Source organism: Trachemys scripta, chromosome 14 (genome assembly GCF_013100865.1).
Source record: "Trachemys scripta elegans isolate TJP31775 chromosome 14, CAS_Tse_1.0, whole genome shotgun sequence".
Taxonomy (NCBI): Eukaryota; Metazoa; Chordata; order Testudines; family Emydidae; genus Trachemys; species Trachemys scripta.
Genome location: NC_048311.1, coordinates 35,042,016 through 35,062,064, shown reverse-complemented (window position 1 = coordinate 35,062,064; position 20,049 = coordinate 35,042,016). Strand labels below are relative to the sequence as shown.

Genomic DNA, 20,049 nt, shown 5'->3' with positions numbered 1-20,049 from the left:
ATAACACAAACATAATAATATTATCACACCATTTTCAATTATTTTGGTAATTTATTTCAAAATACTTGTCAGCAAATAATTGAAAATTGTGTGATTATATTGTGATGTTTTGACAAATAAAATTTGCAGAATTTTAAAATATTGTGTGCAGAATATTTAATTTTTTTGGCACAGAATATTTTATTTGTTGTGCAAAATTCCCTCAGGAGTAACATGGAGCAGGATTTGGTGTAGGAGGAAATGAGGTCAGAGATATAGGCAGGAGCCTTTATGAAAAGCCTTAAGGGTGAGGGGGTGAGAGGCTTGAACTGAATGCAGAAGAGTAGTCGTCAATGCAAAAATTCAAGGGAAAGAGAACATGGTTGGAGAGTATCAGAGGGGTAGCCGTGTTAGTCTGAATCTGTAAAAAGCAACAGAGGGTCCTGTGGCTAAAAGAGCTAATGTGACCCTGGGATGCATAAATGGGGATTTCCAGTAGGAGTAGCACGGTTATTTTATCTCTTTATTTGGCACTGGTGCGACCACTGCTGGAATATGGTGTCCAGTTCTGGTGCCCACAATTCAAGAAGAATGTTGGTAAATTGGAGAGGGTTCAGAGAAGAGCCATAAGCATAATTAAAGGATTAGAAAACATGTCTTATAGTGATCAACTAAAAGAGCTCAATCTATTTAGCTTAACAAAGAGAAGGTTAAGGGGTGACTTGAGTGGTCAGTAAGTATCTACATGGGGAACAAATATTTAATGGGCTATTCAATCTAGCAGAGAAAACTATAACACAATCCACTGTCTGGAAATTAAAGCTAGATATTTTCAGACTAGAAATAAGGTGTACATTTTCAATGGTGAGAGTAATTAACCATTAGTATTTACCAAGGTTTGTGGTAGATTCTCCATCATGATTTTGGGAAAGTCCTCTGGCCTGTTTTAAGGAGGTCAGACTACATGATCCAATGGTCCCTCCTGGTCTTGGAATCTGTGAATGCTCAGCAGTGTTGAATGTTGTAAAAAGGGTTCAGGAGGATGAGAATGGGTGTCTGCCCTCTGGCCATTGACAGTGGAATGATGTTCATCCGTGCCACTAAAGTGGTTTCAGTCACATGTCTTAGCCTGAATCCAGATTATGCTGGGTCTAGGATATTAGCGTCAATTAGATGAGCTTGAAGGTGGCCTTTGGCTATTGTTTCTGCGAGCTTGCCCAGGAACGCAGTGTTTGATACCGGATGCTATTGGCTAGAACTGATAGGTTATGGTGGCTTGCACTGTTATGTAAATGGACAACTAATCCAAACACCAGGTCCAGGGTGTGACCCAGATATGGGGGATGGACTGTAGGTGACTTGTGAAAGTTCTAGGGAGCCAGTGAGGAGATGATTTGGGGGAACAGGAGTGTTGTATCTGCAATGACTAGGATATTTTACCAACTTGCTGGTAAGGTATAAGTGAGTTCCTCTAGTGAATACTTCAGTTTTTCTAGTGGTCTGTAAAATTAGCATAAAATATTAGCTTTGCTCTGTTTTCTATTATTAAATTAATTTTAATTAGCTTGTTTTAACTGAGGTACCTCTTTTGGCACCTAGCACATCATGGGTGCTGCCATAAACAAATACTACCACCCTCTGCTCAATATTTTTTGTAAACTATCCAGGAAGATATAAGAACTTGGACAAAAGTGTGAAGTACATTTGAGAAAAGTTTGCCCAGAGGTAATGATGGGTGAACCGAAGGAAGTGGATGGGGCTGCCCAAGAAGTGAGGCTTGAGAGAAAAGGTCATGGTACAGAGGATGGAGCCCTGGAAGATGCTAAATGGGGGAAAGAGGAGAAGGAGAAGAGAAATTGCTGCAAGATGTAGAAGGAGCAGGGTCCTTGGGTCCTTTGGACATTCATAGAACTTTCTACAATTTTGACTGGACTCTTTCTGCCCTGTGCTGATTGGCTGTTTGCTCCATCCTCCCCCCTCACCATTTATTCACCTCAGCTTCATGCCACACCTGCTCCTCACCCATTGTTCCTCTCCCTTTTCTTCCCATTTAGCTGATCTCTCTCGTAAGTAAAACTACAAATTAATAATAATTAAAAATCGTGGCACCAACATGTCATTTGCTGCCATGACATTATTAATTTTGCTGGTGTGTTAGGATAGGGGATGGGGTATTTGTCTATCTTGTCTATTTAGTTTGAGTTCTTCGAAGAAGGGATCATCTGCTGCTTTCTTTGTATGGTGTCTAGCACAGTGGGATCCTACTCTTGCTTGGCCTTTAGGCACTACCGTAATACCCATGTTAAATAATAATTGCAGGAACAGTCCAAAAAGTAGAAGGACATCAGTCTGTTTTCCAAACATCTGGTTCTTTTCATCAGGTGTCCGTGATGTGAGCAGTCTGAATGCTGAGAGCTCTCTGGCAGATCTAGGCTTGGACTCCCTGATGGGAGTGGAAGTGCGTCAGACCCTGGAGAGGGACTACGATATTGTCATGACTATGAGAGAGATTCGACTGCTTACAATTAATAAACTGCGAGAACTTTCCTCCAAGTCTGGAACAGCAGAGGGTACGTCATCTGAATTTGGCCTGGGGGGGGGGAGACTAGGGTCACTAAAATAGCCATTGGGGTCCATATACATTTAAAATAATAAACAGACTCCCATGCTGTCTCTTTCAATATGTAATGGTGAGAGCCTCTTAGTGACAGGTAATGGAATGGGGCCTGGTGTGAACTGATAGTATTGTAAGTAACAAGTGGGCATAGCACTGCCACTTAGAGCTGTGGTGTCCCAGTGGATTGGTCCAGCCAGTTATTGGCGGGGGGAGTGGCGGGGAGCAGGGAAGTCCCTAAGAGAAGACCCAAGGCCAGGAGAAAGAAGCTTATTTTGTCTCCCATCTCCATTTCTCTGCTGCCTGATCACCAACACAGCTCAGACAGCTCTCCAGGTGCTCTCTAGATAGCGTCAGCAATGCGGATGCAGAGAGCTAGCATCAAATAGCCTGAACCATGAACTAGCCTTTAGCAGCAGTATCAGTGTGGACAGGGAAATGACAAAGGCAGAAATTCAGAGGGAACAGCAAAATCCAAAGCCAGGCTTGTGGGGGAAGAGGTGGTGTCCTTTCTGAGTCCCCCTTCCTCAAGGTACTGGCAGAACATCCCCTCTGAGGCACCAAGCCTGAATTTCTATATGGATTACACTCACTGCCATTTAATGATCTAGTGAGCAAGAGGGCTAATCCAACGAGCCTTTGCTTCTCTGTGGGCTATGCTGCCTGTCCCACTAATCTGACCCTGACTGTAACTGGCGTCTCCTGATGTGCTTTCCTTTAAAGAACTGAAACCATCCCTTCTGATGAAAGCTGGCCAGGCTGAGCACCCTGAATTGGACTTGAACAACCTGCTGGTGAATCCAGAAGGGCCAACAATCACCCGGCTCAATGAGGTACAGAGCACAGAACGCCCTCTTTTCCTCATTCACCCCATCGAAGGATCCATCACAGTTTTCCACACACTTGCCTCCAGACTCAGTATGCCCAGCTATGGACTCCAGTGCACAAAAGGTATCTGTATCCTTATTCATCTTGACTTTCTAAACCTCACTTGGTAGCTTTCATCATCGCATAGAGGGCTTAGTTTCTGACCTCTGCATGCAGAGCTCTAAGCTTCAGTGACCCGTGACTGAGTCCACTTAGAAAAGTCACAAACATCCCCAGTTAAATGGGAAAGAGAAATATCAGTGTAAATAGAAAATGCTTGAATGTGGAAGTGTGTTCTCACACAGGGAAGCCGGTATGCCAGAGTGATGGACAAGACTCTGCTCATCACTGATGCTGCTGGGGCACAATTACTTGTTTGGTCAGAAATATAGATTTAACCCTTGTCATAATCTATATAGAAATACACTTTTAAAAGCGGTTGAGTGTTTCTAATGGAGCCATTACTAAGCTGGTAGAGATGTAACTTCATCTCTCACTCTGATTTCAACCTGTTCCTAACTCCCATATTTGCTTCCTCTTTCTAGCTGCTCCTCTGGACAGCATACAGAGCCTGGCAGCCTATTACATTGACTGTATGAAGCAGGTGCAGCCTGAGGGACCCTATCGCATTGCAGGATACTCCTTTGGAGCTTGTGTAGCCTTTGAAATGTGCTCCCAGCTGCAAGCTCAGCAGAACCCCTCCCATTCACTCAACAGCCTCTTCCTGTTTGATGGATCCCACTCCTATGTGGCAGCATACACTCAGGTAAGAGATTCCGGGGGAATCTTCAGAGACCATCCTGTCTCTCACCAATGTTAATGATTTGGGAGCCTTCCATGTGTCCTGAGCGATTTTAAAAAATTGACAGACCCATCTTCCAGGGAAAAAAATAGCTGACAAGGAGGTGTAGGTGACTGTAAAACAGCAGCTCTGCTCCATGAGCTGACTGGGATGCAAGTGCTGATTCAGATGTCCTATAATAAATGGTGGAATTAGCCTGTTTGTTTCAAGGTGCTGAAGCCTCCAACATGTTCTTGTGCTGCAAGCAAGGGTCCTAACCTGGCTAGGCCTCCTAGCACCCCCATATCCTCCCTTCTGGCTGGCATACAGCTCTCTAAAGGACCCCAAAATATTGGCAATTGGTCAGTCCCCCAGTAACATCCACGTGGAGATCACCTGTATTTTCTTTGTTTTGTTTCTGGGTTTGTTGTCCTGTTTGTATTCTCCCAAGCTTTTCAGTCACTTGCTGTCAAGTACAGGGCACCATACTATGTTATCTTATCTAATGAGCAAGAGAGAGCTTCCCTTTTTGTATTAGTGACACTTTCTCTCTTCCAGAGCTACCGAGCCAAGCTGACCCCAGGAAATGAAGCTGAGGCAGAGACTGAAGCGTTGTGTGCCTTCATTCAGCAGTTCACAGGCACTGAATACAGTAAGGTAATGTTCCTCCACTTATTATAGCTACAGGGAAATGCCTCTTGCACACAAGAAGAAGCTGGTAGCTGCACCTCACTTAGCAGTAAATTGTTCTTTACTGTCTACAGTTGCTGGAGACTCTTCTGCCTCTGCAAGACCTGGAAGCTCGTGTCAATGCTGCTGTGGATCTGATAACGCAGAGCCACAAAAACATCAACCGTGAAACTCTCAGTTTTGCTGCTGCTTCCTTTTACTACAAACTGAAGGCTGCTGACAAGTATGTGCCAGAGTCCAAGTATCATGGGAATGTGACGCTACTGAGGGCAAAGACCCACAACGAGTATGAAGAAGGCCTGGGTGGAGATTACAAGCTCTCAGAGGTTAGTTTAAGGAACAGTTCCAGGTATGAAGCTGCACTTTCCTAGTTGGGGGGCAGGAAGGAAGTGGCAGGAAGCCATATTCTTGCCTTCTCCAAAAAATATTTGCCTTGGGGGGGCAATAATTATGCAACTGTCTCTTCCTGAGAACTGAAGAGTCCCCAGAAAACAACATGAAGAGGAGACTGCACAGTTCTAGGCCAGTGTCAGCCTCAAAGGAGGCTGAGGTCCAGGAGAAGTTCTCACTCCAATTTTGAAGCAATTCCTTAACAGCAACCTACAGTTGTTTCCACTACTAATTCCTATAGCTCCCAAAATGCACTCTGTGCTCTGAAGAGCTACTAGTCTGCAAACAAGTCAGTAGGAGGAGGGTTGAAGCAGAGACAACTTAAAACACTCTTTGCTTTTTAACCTTTGTGCATTCATTTTTAAAAATTATTCCCCCTTGATATAACATAAGACAGCAGGGAGGGGAAGAGAATTTATTGATCTTCTTTAAAAAATAACCTTCCTCCTTCCTTTCCTCATTACAGCCCAGATGCTCTTCCCTTTTGGAACTTCTCATTTATTCCCCTTCCCACCGAGCGTTGTGTGATATGATTTTTATCATGCACTTAAGGAAAGTTAATTGCATGTGTTCCCACCCACCAAGAGACTATCCTTAAAATTACCATCTTTCTGAAAGTGTTTACATTCCCAACACAGCCAACTACACCAGCTTATTCCTTGCTGTGAGGGGAAAATGGATCCACTTCTACTGGGGCCCAAGATAGGGGTCCTGCCCTCAACAGTGCATACATTGAAACATTGAAATTAAAAGGTTATAGAGTCAGATCAGAGAATGGAACATGTCAGAAGCAAGAGACCTTCAACCTCACTCTTCTTTCTCAGACTTTCATGTCTTATAGCTAAGGCAGCAAGAATGTGGAACTAAAATGCTTTAGAATTCTGGATATAAAATTTTCTTCTTTTGTCTTTTTTGCCATGTGTAGGTCTGTGAGGGGAAAGTATCTGTCCATGTCATTGAAGGGGATCACCGTACCTTCTTGGAGGGAGCTGGTGTTGAATCAATTATTGGAATCATCCACAGCTCACTGGCAGAGCCCCGGGTCAGTGTCCGAGAGGGTTAGTCCCTTTCTGCTCACCACCTATCACTGGCCGAGAGAATTCCAGCAATATATCCCTTGTTACGACAGACCCCAAGGAACTCTTCCTGTAATCCAACATCCCATCTGCTCTGCAATCAGGTCTAGGAAGTCCTGCTGATGGATGTCTCTCTCCAGTGTTGTGACACTCTCACTCTACACTGCTACATGGACCTACATCCATGGCTACTTCCTACCCCTTTGGCAGCATGAAAAACAAACTTAGGAGTAGACTTCTTTTCTTGAGCTATGTATCATTTTGTTGTCTTAACAGTATTCCAAAGGATAAGTGATAGCACTTATTTACCAAGCCCAGTTAGCAAGGAGGGGGAGCTGCAGCTGATTTTGGAGACATCTGTTGATCTGTGAAGAATCAGTCTGTAGTTAAGTTGGATAGAATTCCATTGAGGCTCTTGTAACTTTTTTTTTATTTGAAATATTTTGCGTATTTATTGCATCAACTTCCCAGTTTTAATTTATCATTAATTTAAAGAAAACAAAACAAAACATACCTTGGAAGTTCGTATTCCTTCTACCAGGTGAAGTTGCCAATTTTGTTAAACCAAAATGCGTCTTTGCAGCAGTCTCTCCCCTCCTTGCTTCACAAAGAGAGAGAGGAGGGTCAGGGAGGGTCTCAAGATGCTGCTGTGCTAGGCACCTTAAGTTACTTGGGTTGATATACTTGTACAGCTGACCATAGGCACATACCAAGTGTGGGCTGCACAAGGCCCTGTACTGGGATCCCTGCAACTTCAGGCCCCTCTCCCAGCATACACCTACCACTTCACCTTGTTTCTGACCCACCATTAGCCTCTTCATTCAACCATACACACTTTGAAAAAATTAACTCTGGGACTTTCACCCTCCCTAGTTCCTCATTGACGAGCACCATTATCTAATCCTCATGACCCCCTGCTCTCCCAGAACCAAAGCTCTGCAGTGGTTATAGCTGTCTGCCTAACACCCCTGCATATCTTATTTAGCACCAGGCCTGGCTAAGCCTAGGGCCATCCCTGTGTGCACACATCCTCTCCTCACTGAGACTGGAAATCCTACACGTTAGCCAAGTAATCAGTTCAGTGGCAAATTATTTTAAAATATTTGATACCTTTTTAAAAGACATTTACACTTTAGAATCCAACACACCTTTTTCTTGCTTTTGCTAGGCTGGATCTGTCTTTAGGAAAACCAGTGAATTCATGCTGTACCTATGATACAGAGGAAACATGGGGAGCAAACACCATCAACTAGATTGGAGCCCTTGTGCTCTCAGAACTGCATTATAATCCAGCTCGCCCACTAGATTATTTTGTCAATATTGGCACAGTCCAATGACAGGAGTGTCCCTGACTGCAACAGGTTCTGAGATGGGGGCTCGGTTGGTTAAACCACCCTCTGTGGATGGCGGCTGAGTAACTGGTTTTAGTTTAATAAAATATTTGTGTGGAAATTTGAAATGCAAACACAGTGTTGACTTAAAACATTTCCAAGTCAGTCTTGTTCTGTTTTTTTCATTTTTTACATACCTTTGGTAAAAATGCTGCTCTAGAGAGTGTCCTTTCCTCGTTGGCTCTCCTAAAATTAAATGAGAATTGATCTCTGGCTTGATGGCTTTTCTTTCTCTCTACTCTTCCTCCCCTCGCCTTCTTATTTGTCAGTCATCCCGCATCTTCTATTTCTTGGTATAAAAATCCCTCCAAAACTTCTGCTGGCAAATATTGTTGGAAGGCTGTAAAGAAGATGTATGGTATTTTGGAACATCAAAACCTGTAGCTGTGATCTTAGTACCTCAGCCAAGTGTAACCAAACTAAGAGTGGGCATTGGACACAAAAGTCCTAATCTTAGCTCTGACTCTGTGTTAGGCTTGGTCTACACTACCCCCCTAATTCGAACTAAGGTACGCAACTTCAGCTACGTGAATAACGTAGCTGAAGTTCGAAGTACCTTAGTTCGAATTAGTTCGAACTTACCTTGGTCCACACTCGGCAGGCAGGCTCCCCCGTCGACTCCGCGGTACTCCTCTCGGCGAGCTGGAGTACCGCAGTCGACGGCGAGCACTTCCGGGTTCGACTTATCACGTCCAGACTAGACGCGATAAGTCGAACCCAGAAGTTCGATTTCCAGCCGTCGAACTACCGGGTAAGTGTAGCCAAGGCCTTAGATAAATCATTAACCTCTCTGCCTCATTTTCCCCATCTGCAAAATGGGGCTCATAGCACTTGCTTCACAGGTCTGTTGTGAAGATTTATTAGACAATATGTGTAAATCACTTGGTCCATGCAAAATGCTGTTAAGTATTAATCACCTTCCTTATTAAGTGTGTGTGTGTGTGTGTGTGTGTGTGTAAGTAATTGCCAAGCCTTGACTCTACACTGAAAAGGAGAGTGGGTCGATCACATAGTCACCTGTGTGTGACTAGAACGCCATAGTATTTCTGAGCACCATTCTTGAAAATCCAGGCACTAGGCAAGAAGTAGAACACAAAATGAAAGAGAAATTTTCAGTGATAAATGTTTAAAAGTTATTGGCAGTTGCAGTGATCCAGGGGAGGGGGGAATTCTCACTGACATGGCCTGTACTGAAGATCTGGAAGAAGGAAGGTGACAAAACTTGAAATAACTTGGCAAACAGTGCTGAATTAACAGGGGTCTGAGCCTGAGTCTGTGTTGAAGGAAAGTGCTGCGATTCATAGATTCTAGGACTGGAAGGGACTTCGAGAGGTCATCAAGTCCAGTCCCCTGCCCACATGGCAGGACTAAATACTGGCTAGACCATCCCTGATAGACATTTATCTAACCTACTCTTAAATATCTCCAGAGATGGAGATTCCGCAACCTCCCTAGGCAATTTATTCCAGTGTTTAACCACCCTATTGTACAAAGGCAATTTAAATGACTAGTTCTGAATGAGTGGACAAGGCTAGAGCTAATTCCATTCCAATAGTTAAAGCAGAAGCTGTGTGCTAATTATTTCTAAAGTGACATAAATGTGCATGGCCTCTCACAGACTGCTTGCAGCTACTGATTTAGTAGTAAGTACATCAAGAATGACCTATCAACCAATGGCACACATGATCTTGAAGGAGAGAAATGGAAAAGTTTTGGTATTTATCCCAAAACGGTATTTTTTTCACATGTCTAAACTTCAGCTGCAGCTATAATAACCCATTATCTTATTGGCTGCTGAATATAGTCTGCCAAAAATAACTTCTGAGAGATTATATTGCCTAATGGTTCTCAATAAGCTATTGTGACAGATATATGGCTATTGTATTTTATTTGTGCAAAATCAAGCACTATTGTTACACTTGCTTCTTTGAGAGTGGAAATTTCTGCCAGAGCCAAGTCTCCCAAGTGGAGAGTGACATTAAACTCTCAAAAGAGTTTGGATTCCAGTGCTTTCTCCCTGTACTATTGTGTGGACCCAGGAAGTGGAAGGTTGGGGAGTCAGAACTCTTGGCTGGTTATCTGAACTACCCGGAGAACAGTGCAATAGTTGAGGCTGTGGCAGCTGGAAAAATTTGCTACTGAAACCAGCTATGAACTTCCCCCTTTTCTCTAGCACATGGGGGGAGGGAGTTTCTGAGCTGGCCTACCTGGACACTATCACAACTGCCATGGTCTGTGGAACTGTATCTGTAGAAGATAGAGGAGAAAAAGCCGCCACTGCAAATAATCATTGCTGAAAATAACCATCAGCAAATCTTACCCAATGAGTATTTCAACTATAAGCCAAACTCGTGCTGGGGAAGGAGGAAAGGGACTGAAAGATAGTTCAGTGAGAACACATTGCAGCAGAATGTATTTGTTGCTGTGAAATTTGGTCATATTGTGCTAGGAGCCCCGGTATAGAGAGAAAAAGAGAAGGCTATCACCTGGTACTTAGTGTGACATGGGACAGCCTGGGAGGGAGAGGTTCCCAAGAGATGCTGAAGGAGCAGCTAGAGAAGTAAAATGAACAACTGTTTCAGCAATTCAAAGAAGGGAAAGTATAGCGCAAGTGTGATGTATTATGCCAGAGATATCAAGAATGGGAAAAGGGGCATGCATTGGGTGTAGTTTTCACATGCAGAAGAATACAAGACCCTCTTTTGTGATTGGAGTATAGGCCTCCATATGACTATAATCTTTATATGATCAGGTTCTTTTAATTGCCACAAGTGTTGCTGTTATGTACCAAAATATAATTTTGTTGCTTAGTGCACTAGGTTAATGTGAGACACCACAGGATGGCAGACTGCTATTGCATACCCACATATGCAGCAGGAGGAAGTGACTGAATTCAACAACTTTTACCTACTCTGTAGTATTATAAATACTTTAGACTGGACAACTGCAATGCAATGGGGCTCCACTTTAAATCCACATGGAAACTATGGCTAGTGCAGAACATAGCACCCCATATAACAACTTACCATGAACATGTGACAGCAGCACTCAGGAGCTGCACTAGTCATACAGTGGCTTCTAGATAGAATTTAAGGTGGTGATTCTGACACACAAAGCCCTAACTTACCTGGGATCCTCTTAGAAAAGAGACTCTCTCCCTGGGACATACGTCTGAAGCTGAGGACAACAAGAGGAACACAAGTTAACCTTTCCCCAATCCAGTATAAAAGGGGGCTGCTAGCAGAGGGTTTTTTTTTTTTTTTTGTGATGTCGCTTTTTTGGAATATGCTCTCCTTGGTCTAAAATAACTAGAATATATTGAACTTCCAGTGCAGATGACCAGGTCATACTATAACCCAAACAAGACACCTTCCAGAGAAATGTACACCTACAGACTTTAAAGGTCTGCCTGGGAACAATACAAGTCCTATGGTCGTAGGCTATAATTATCAGCACAGGGAGAAGATTTCAGATTGTAGAAGGCTCTTTAACATGTGCCAATGGCTAGATGCTGACACTAGATAAATTCAGGCCAGAAATACAGTAGATATTTTTTTAATAGTGGAATTAACCACTGGAACAATTTACGAAAGGGGGTAGTGGATTCTCCTTCACTTGAAGTCTAAGTTGAAATTGGATGTCTTTCTAAAAACAGAGGTTCTCAAACTTTTTTTGTTGATGGACCCCTTTTCAAATGCAATGTTAATCTTGGTCCCAACTGAGAAACTGGCTGACAAAAGTATAGGTGTACTTCATATAAACATGTACTGTTAGTAATTCTTTAAGACAGTGGTTCTCAAACTGGGTTGGGATCCCAAAGTGGGTCACGACCCTTTTTAATGGGGTCATGAGGGCTGGCGTTACCTGGGGCCTAAGCTGAAGGGCTTCAGCCCTAGGTGGCAGGGGTCCTCAGGTTATAGGCCCCCTGCTTGTTGCTGAAACCCTTGGGCTTTCCCCCTCCCCCCCCCCCAGGGTTGTGTAGTAATTTTTGTTGTCAGAAGGGGGTTGCGGTGCAATGAAGTTTGAGAACCCCCGCTTTAAGAAAAAGAGTATAAGAGTAATTACAGATATCAGTGACATGGGTGTGCATGTCTTACTGCAGAGTGTATCTATTCTTGGTGTGATGGTTGACAAGCAAACTCGTATATCATTCTACACTTCCAGTCAGGACCTGAACTTTGTCTTCATAGCTGTCATGGCAGAGAATGATGCGTCACATATATATGTTTTTGGGAAAGGTAGCAACGCTTTCATTGCTTCTGTAACTAAAACTGTGTACTCCACAGCAATAGTTAGCCAAAATTGGCAAGATGTCTGTTCCTGAAACTTAATTTTCACAGTAGGTTGAACAGCTTCTGTTCTGCTTTTCCACTCAAATGGCAAGATGATATAGCAAAAGTTGAGAACAGAGCCTGAATCCAATCATATTTCTCCATGTTTATATTTTAAAGTAAACTGAAGTATTTTGACAAAGTTAAAAAATGAGCAACAATCCTGTCTTTCACACAGTCAATTGTCATGCTGTTTGGATCCAGAAATTCTGTCAGTAGTGGCAGATTCCACTGCTCAGTCTAGTTTTCTAAATATTTTCTTCTGAAATGCTGCAATCTTGTCACTTACCTCAATTATGGTTGTATCGCCCCCTTGTGGGGACAAGTTCAGTGCATTCAACAAGTTAAAAATGTCTGTGAAGTATGCAAGCGTCACGAGCCATATTCGGCCAGAACAGTTTGTGGTGATTGTTGGATTGTGCACAGAAAACAAAACCAGCAGCTCTTTGCCAAGCTCAAAAACTCTTTCTAACACTCAGCTGAGAAATAGCCAACGCACTTTCATACGAAACTCTAATTTGTCATGTCCTGCACCCATTTCTAAACAGCTTTGCAAAAAGATGTGAATGCAAAGGCCAGGACTTTACAAAATTGAATTTAGCACATCATGTAATTTGGGTTCCATTTTCTTTGATGCAATGGCCTTGTGATGCAACATACAGTGTGTTACAACTACCTGTGGGTTTATGGCTTGTATTCTTGTTATAACATCATTCCTATTGTCTGTAATAGCGGCAGCACAGTTCATGAAAACAGCAACACACTTCAGCAATTCAGCTTTCATAAAATCATCCAATAATTTGAATATTTCCTGATCTGTTATCTGTTTTGGTAACTCCTGACAAAAAAGAAAATCTTCCAAAATGTCCCCCCCAGCCAAACATAACAAACAAAAACTAATAATTGTTATGCATTACCAACATTGGTTGTCTCATCAAGCTGAACTGCAAAATGTTCACATATGTGTAGCCTTTCAATTAGTTGGCGTTTTACATCATTTGAAAGTTTTTCATTTCTCCTACTAACTGTGTTGTTAGAAAGTGGGGTGGCCTTAAGAATCTTCGCTTACCAGCACGTCATACATTTTTAAAGCAGCTGGAAGAATCAGTTCTTCTCCAGTGGTATGGGATTTTTTATTCTTTGCAATCCGAAGTACTGTTAAGAAAGATGCTTTCAGATCCTTTTCCGGAACCATTGTTATGTTTGTCATTTGAGTTTTATTCGTCTTTCCTTTGTTGAAAAAAGTCTCTGGATTTATCTTTATACTCCAGGTGCCTTGTTGTGAGGTGTAGTTTCAATTTTGCTGATTTAATTGCTTCGTTTGATAGGATTTGTAAGCATACAATGTCTTGCGGTCATTCATTAATAAATTTGATAAAATCAATATAACTTCTATCAACTGTCTATTATTTGTTTCTTACTACTTAACTCTGGATTGTTCATGGCTTACTTCAGTGCAACTAGCAGTACTAATATGAGGATTTTTTAAAAAACTTATCCATTTTCAATGTAATTTGCTCACACACTGTAAAAATATATTCCACTTCCACCTGCCAAAGAGCGCTCAGCCATCAAAAACACTGAGGTCACGTCTGATTTGCTGTCGCAAAGCAATGAGATTTTTTTACGTTGATGCTTATACAATGTGAGTATTACGGCATTGTTCATGCACCATGGCATATGTTGTGTAAACAGAAATAGTAGATTTGTTAGTTTTAATCGTTAGATGATGCAGACATGCAGTGAGATTTTATTTTTTCCTAATCTTTTGCAATCTCAGGACCCCCTGGGGTCCTTGGAACCCAGTTTGAGAATCGCTGTTCTAAAAGATAACACTCTACCTCAGCCGCAAGAGAGAGGTTTGGTTACAGGATGATGTTATCTGACCTATGTTATGTAAAAGATCAGACGAGCTGGTCATGATGGTCGCTTCTAATCTTAACAGCTAGGAAACCATCCTCCTCTACAAGAGTTAAGTTTGGAGCCAGGTCCCATACATGCTCTGAAGGTAAGTACAGCAGTTGGGACAAACCTCATAGAAACACTACACGTGCAGTGCTGTAGTCAAATATTATATGTGCTTAGGGACTTCTCAACAATGACTGCAGAGCACAATTAGGCCCCTATCTCCTAATCAACAAGAAAAAGAATATTCAGCTTCTGATGCTGGAGAGTGAAAACAAAACCAATACACACATCAAAAAGAAAGCAATAATTAGCTGATCCTCTATAATACCACTTCTCCCCAAAAGGGCATGACAGGTACAACTGCCTGCAGGGCCAGCTTTGGCTTTTTTGCTGCCCCAGGCATAAAAGCCTCCCACCACGCCCTCCGCCCCCCCGGCGGGGAGTGCAGCAGGGGAGGGCGCCGAGCCCACTGCGGCCCCGCTCTCCCCGGGGGCCGGAGCACCGGGGGGAGGGCGGCAAGCCCGGCTGGGGCCCCGCTCTCGCTGGGTGAGCACCGCCTCCCTCCAGGTGCCGCCCCAAGCACATGCTTGGAGGGCTGGTGCCTGGAGCCAGCCCTGACTGCCTGGGACTTGATGTCCCTGTTGTGTGAAGCTCTGCCAAGACCCTCTGTTAGACTCTTTGATAGGAAGATGAGTTGTGAATCTCAGCAACAGTGTTTGGTCATGGCAGTCAGAGGGCAAGTGGCAGCAGAGCTGGCGCTAGGCATAAGCAGACTAAGCAATTGCTTAGGTCCCCGAGCAGCTCAAGAGGGCCCTATTTGCTTTTTCAGTGTGTGGGGGGGTGACAAAATATTCCTGCTTAGGGCTCCTACTGGACTAGCATTGCAGCTGAATGCTACATTCCGTAGCATGCAACTCAAGGAACACGATCCTATGCCTCCATCCGTGTGAGATTATGGGATAAAACACATCCTGTAGGCACCAAATTCAGAATGTCCCCTCAAATAAGGAGTAGGGCAGTGTTCACCATTCCCCACTCCATATGTGTGAAGGGGAGACTCCCCTTCCCCACCCATACCCTCCTGGGGGGGCGTGACAGAACCCCCCTAGCTAGCTACCTACTTATCTGGCCCTCATCCCACACTATTCGCCCCCCAGTAGCATTCGTGGAGGTGAGCCTCGCACGCCCTGCTGGGGTAGGAAGGCAGCGGCCCCATTTCAGAGGGGGACTGAAGTACAGGGTAGACCTGTCTAAAGTCACACAGGGATGGGTGTTGCAAAGTCAAGCCCTGCAGCCGGTCTCCCCATCCCATCCCTCCCAGAGACATAACCACCAGCCCAGGGCGCGTGAGGCAAGGACCACGGCTTCCCGCCGCCCACAGCCTGTGCGAGGCAGACAGACGCCCCCCACTCATGGGGTGCCTGGGAGGAGGAACCCGCATCCCCTCTCCTCGGGAGGCGGGGCAGGGCCCCCCTTCTCTTCTCGGGGGGCCCCATTTCAAGGCTCCACTCGTCTCCCCTGGCGGCCCCTTCGGGCAGCGCCGCGGTTTCGGGGGGGGCTGTGCGATGTAGCACCGGGGAGCCGGTCGGAGCGGGATGGCGGAGGCACCGTCCGGCCGCCTCAGCGCCCAGCCAGGGGCCGCGCCTCCCCCTCCCGGCCCGCAGGCGGCGGCTCCAGCCTCCGAGCGGCTCGGGGAGCAGGTACTGTGGGGGGCGGGATAGGCGCCGGCGACCGGCCTGAAGCCCTGTGCGGGCCCGGCAGGCACCGCCCCATCCCCTGTGCGCGGCCCCGCGGGCTTCCCGGCCGGATGTGCTGAGCCCGCCTCGGCACTGACAGGCGCGTCCGGCTGGGCGGGGAGCAGGTAGGCCCGCCCCATGCCCGGGGAGCGGGGGGCCGAGGCCGGGGCGGGGTAGGACCGGGGGGCCGGGCTGCTACGGGATAGTGAAGACGGGAATTCACAGCCCGGGAGCTGCTGGGGGGCCTGGGGCTCAGTCCCGGACCTGTGCCCAGGCGGCTCCCCCGCTCCATGGCAGTGCACAGCCGAGCTGCGAGCTGCCCTAGCACGCTGGAGGTACCGCAGTTCTTCTAGGAAGCACTAAATGCCTTCAGAGCTGCCTACCCGAGAGACTCCCTCACGGCGACGTGCTGCTGCCACGGGGGTCGGTGGAGGCACTCCGGCTGGCACTCAGGGCAGGACATTTTCCATGAGCTATCCCAGATTTTCTGATTCACGTCCCCCCACCCCTTGGGCCGAAATCACCTGAATCTGTTGGCCTTCATGGGCACGCCCCACAACCTATCATTTTTGGAGGGTTTGGGGGAGGGAAGACTGAAGGGCAGGATGTTGAGGATAAGGATCTTGACTTAAAGTTGTATTTTTTTCTGGTTTTAAGAGAGCCTGCTGTTTTATTTATTTAATGGATCTGAAAGGTGCTTACAGCTTTAGTGCTTTTTATGTTTATGCAAATAAAATAGTAAAACACTAACTACTATCAACAATTTAGTCCTTTGAATGTGGGTTCTGCCAGAGGATTCCAAACCATTTATGATATATTCTTTGCTGTTGTGACAGTCTGTTTTCTACCTCACAAGAAAATCAAATCTGAAAAATAATAACCTCAAATCCCTCCTTCTGTTAATTTTAATGTTGCTGAGTTGAAGCTCTCTCTACCTTAAAAGGTTTCTTTAATAGAAATTAAAGAAGTGTCTAACCCACACCAAATTTAAAGGATCAAAGCAGTTTTCTTTAGCTCTCATTTTTCTTTAACCATGGCTCACCTGATCCTGCTTTTACAGTTTTATTCCTAAGAGACAATTAACTCACCTACCACATCTCTCACTCTGGTATCAACACAGTTATAACATCACTGCAAACAAGTTTTATTCCTGTGATTTCAGCTTCACTCTCATATGCTGTCACAGGACTTTTCAGAACTTTCTTATTCTAAGCTCCTGGCTGGAGTCTTCTCCTGCTAGTCACATTTGGCCATGGGGCAGGATAGTCATAGACTTTTCACCTCAAATTCACTTACTCCTATGCTCCTCTGCAGTTTGACTTTTTAAAGCTGCTGCCACCACCACAGCATTTCTTACCTACCTGAAAGGCAAGGCAGAAGTCTTTATATGGTTAATGCACTTTTAGGTAGAATACCACCAAGCTGAAGTACAGTGAAATCCAGGTAGATTTACCAAGTACCAGAGATCTGGCTTGATTTAAGTAGTTCAGGAATTTGCTGCCTCCTAGAACCTGAGTAGAGCTCTTTAGAACTTTCTCTCATGACCAATAGTCTGAAATTGGAAGTGGGCAGGTGGTGAGGGTTTTGTGTTTTTTGTTGGGAGAAGGGGGGAGAGAGAGAAGGAGAATCTTGTGGGTGTTGTTTGTACAGTAGCTATCACAACCAAGACTGAACGAGCCCTCTGTGCACTTCGTGGTGGACACCTTAGAAATACTATAGAAAAGTACCGCAGGGGACAGGCTTCTCTTTGCACACTTCACCTGACACTAGAAATATTTGTTACTGTTTATTTAGGAAAAGATTGTCAGATTCTTGTGTCTTTACTCATGATTAATTGCACTTTGAAAAAAATAATTATTTCTGTATTTCCCTCTTTCCTTTTAGTCTGGATAAGATGCCAAAGCTCCAGGGGTTTGAGTTCTGGAGAGAGACATTGAGAGGTGCTCACTATGTAGTTGCTCCTATGGTGGATCAGAGTGAACTAGCTTGGAGACTATTGAGCCGTCACCATGGAGCCCAGTTGTGTTACACACCCATGCTGCATGCTCAGGTCTTTGTCAGAGATGCCAATTACCGCAAAGAGAATTTATACTGTGATGTGTGCCCTGAGGATCGGCCACTCATTGTGCAGGTAAAGTCATTAAAAGGAATTTTAATTTTACAGTTTAAGCTCTGTAGAGCTAGTCCCTGTCTTAATGTATGTTCTTATGGCATATTTTGGGAGTTACCATAATATAAATAACTTGGAGAGTATGTTGCTCCAGAATACTTATTTATAGCCCTTTACTTAAAGTGCTGTACAAACATTAACTCATGCCATATACCTGAAATTATTACTGAGCTTATCTGTAAGAAGAATTCTCACCCCTAGAGTCTTGCCTATTCCATGAAGAGATAGTAATGGAGGACACCCCAAGAAAGAACTTTCAGGGTATAAACAGAGCAGTGTATTCTTGAGAGAAGTAAACAAGTAAGAGCAGGGAAAAGGTATACAGAACCTTCTGAAATGAGTGAATCTGGGATTTGTTTGATGACTGTCAGCTTAGGTCTTATTTAAAGTTTCCTTATTAACTTTAGAATTAAAATTGGATGTTTAAAATTTAACTTTCCCTTGTAGCAGCAGTGATACACCTTCCCCATTAAGGTATGCTGAGTTTCCTCCTTGGCTGGACAAGTAATTTGGTGTCCTGAGGTCTAGCCCAGTAGTTCCTAATTTTGATTCATCCTTATTTAAAAAAAAAATAAATAAACTCATGTATGAAATACCACTTTTGTGTGCATCTGGTTTGGGCTTTCCTATAGTAAAAAATTCAAGGAATCCTAAAACATTAGATTACAACATCCTTTTAAAGCATCTCAGGTTTTTAAGATAGTGAATCAAAAGTCAGCAGCAATTATTTGCCTTTGTTACTCAAGTTACAAGAAGTGTCATAAGTGACATCTTGATATATTTTGGTCTGTTGCTGAACTAAGTCAATGGCTTGAATTTGACTTACCTAACTTGAAGTTGAAGTTCCTCCTAATCCTTATTTGGAGAATTGTTGAACATGAGCTAAAGTTCACTTTGCTTGCCTTTTTACAAAATTTAAATAAAGAAAAATACAAAGTATTGAGTAGCACTGAATACTAAAAAAGTACTATGATGAGACGGGTGTGCTTGCTTCACACAACACAGTTGCTTTATGTCAGATGAGAGGTTGGTTTGCTTTAGTCATAGGTCCAGTTCTGCCCTGAGGTTCATCCTGTACTAGCTATTAATGGCAATCAGTGCAGAAAAGCCAGTCTCACAGAGATATGTAGTGCTGAAAGGCATCAGAAGTTTCAAAGTTCATTCCTATAGAAGGATAAACGCCTCTCTACTGCTCAACCAAAAGCTGCCTGACCGCACTTTGTTAAATTTGAGAGTCCAGCATCATGTGACCATTCCATCAACTCCTCCTTTATTGACACACTATCTGGCATTATGTCTTCTATTGAAAATAGGTCCTCAAGCCTTACCTGGGCACTAGACAACTTCAGTTCCAATTTACTCTTGTTACAAAGCTTCAGGTTCCCAGTTCCCTCCAATCCAGGGAGCTCTACTAGTCCCCTTACAGCTTCTGGCCTCTCTGGAGAGTCTCTGCCCTGGTCCCTCCACTCAACTCCTTCCCCCTTGGCAAAGGGATCCTACAGCCCTCCTTGATGGGACTGTGTTGCAATTCAAGCAGGCTTCCCCAGCCCACCAATGTCCAGGTTCCAGCCCTGCTCCACAGGGTCTCCCTTGGTCCTTGAACTCACATTTCATTCCCTTGGTTCAGGTCCCCCACCCTTCTTCTTGGGGTTGTGATTCATATGGGCTTCCCCAGCCCACCAATCTCCTTTCTGGGTTCCATCCCAGGAATCCTCTCTTTCTGGGCTATCTGCCCCCACTCTCCTCCTGCAAGTTACCCAACAGCTGGGTTTTGTCATGTTAAGGAGGTACCTGATTAACACCTGGCCTCCTTCCCCAGCTAGTCTGATGCTCCCTTGCATAGCTGTTTCCTTAAAGGACTCATATGATGAACAGGGATTGACTGACTCCAGGTCCTACTACTCTTTAAAGGGCACAGACTGCCTTGTTACAGGATAACATCTCCAAAAAGGTCACATCAGTTTGGAAACCTCTGCTCTAGTGTTTGGGGTTTGTCTAGCTAAGTCATCAGTTTTCTCCTTTTTAGGGTATAAAAGTTTTCTACATAGCCTCTTGTTGGGTCATAGCCAGTCATCTAGGCTCCATAATTATCACACCTTACTCCAGCTTGTAGCTT

At 44.4% G+C, this 20,049-nt stretch overlaps 2 protein-coding genes across 4 annotated transcripts in view; both read left to right on the top strand.

The window, feature by feature from the left end:
• The window catches only part of FASN (fatty acid synthase), a 70,900-nt gene extending 62,898 nt beyond the window's left edge, over positions 1-8,002 (top strand). The window contains 6 exon segments of the mRNA XM_034790536.1: positions 2,361-2,549; positions 3,317-3,544; positions 4,006-4,226; positions 4,800-4,898; positions 5,006-5,257; positions 6,247-8,002. Coding sequence (XP_034646427.1) covers positions 2,361-2,549; positions 3,317-3,544; positions 4,006-4,226; positions 4,800-4,898; positions 5,006-5,257; positions 6,247-6,384 — 1,127 coding nt within the window. The 3' untranslated portion in view covers positions 6,385-8,002.
• Positions 8,003-15,668: 7,666 nt separating this feature from the next.
• The window catches only part of DUS1L (dihydrouridine synthase 1 like), a 28,648-nt gene continuing 24,267 nt past the window's right edge, over positions 15,669-20,049 (top strand). The window contains exons 1-2 of one of the 3 annotated variants that reach the window (XM_034789922.1): positions 15,669-15,727; positions 17,648-17,894. In XM_034789922.1, coding sequence (XP_034645813.1) covers positions 17,658-17,894 — 237 coding nt within the window. In that variant the 5' untranslated portion in view covers positions 15,669-15,727; positions 17,648-17,657. The other 2 variants (XM_034789923.1, XM_034789924.1) reach the window with 2 other exon arrangements.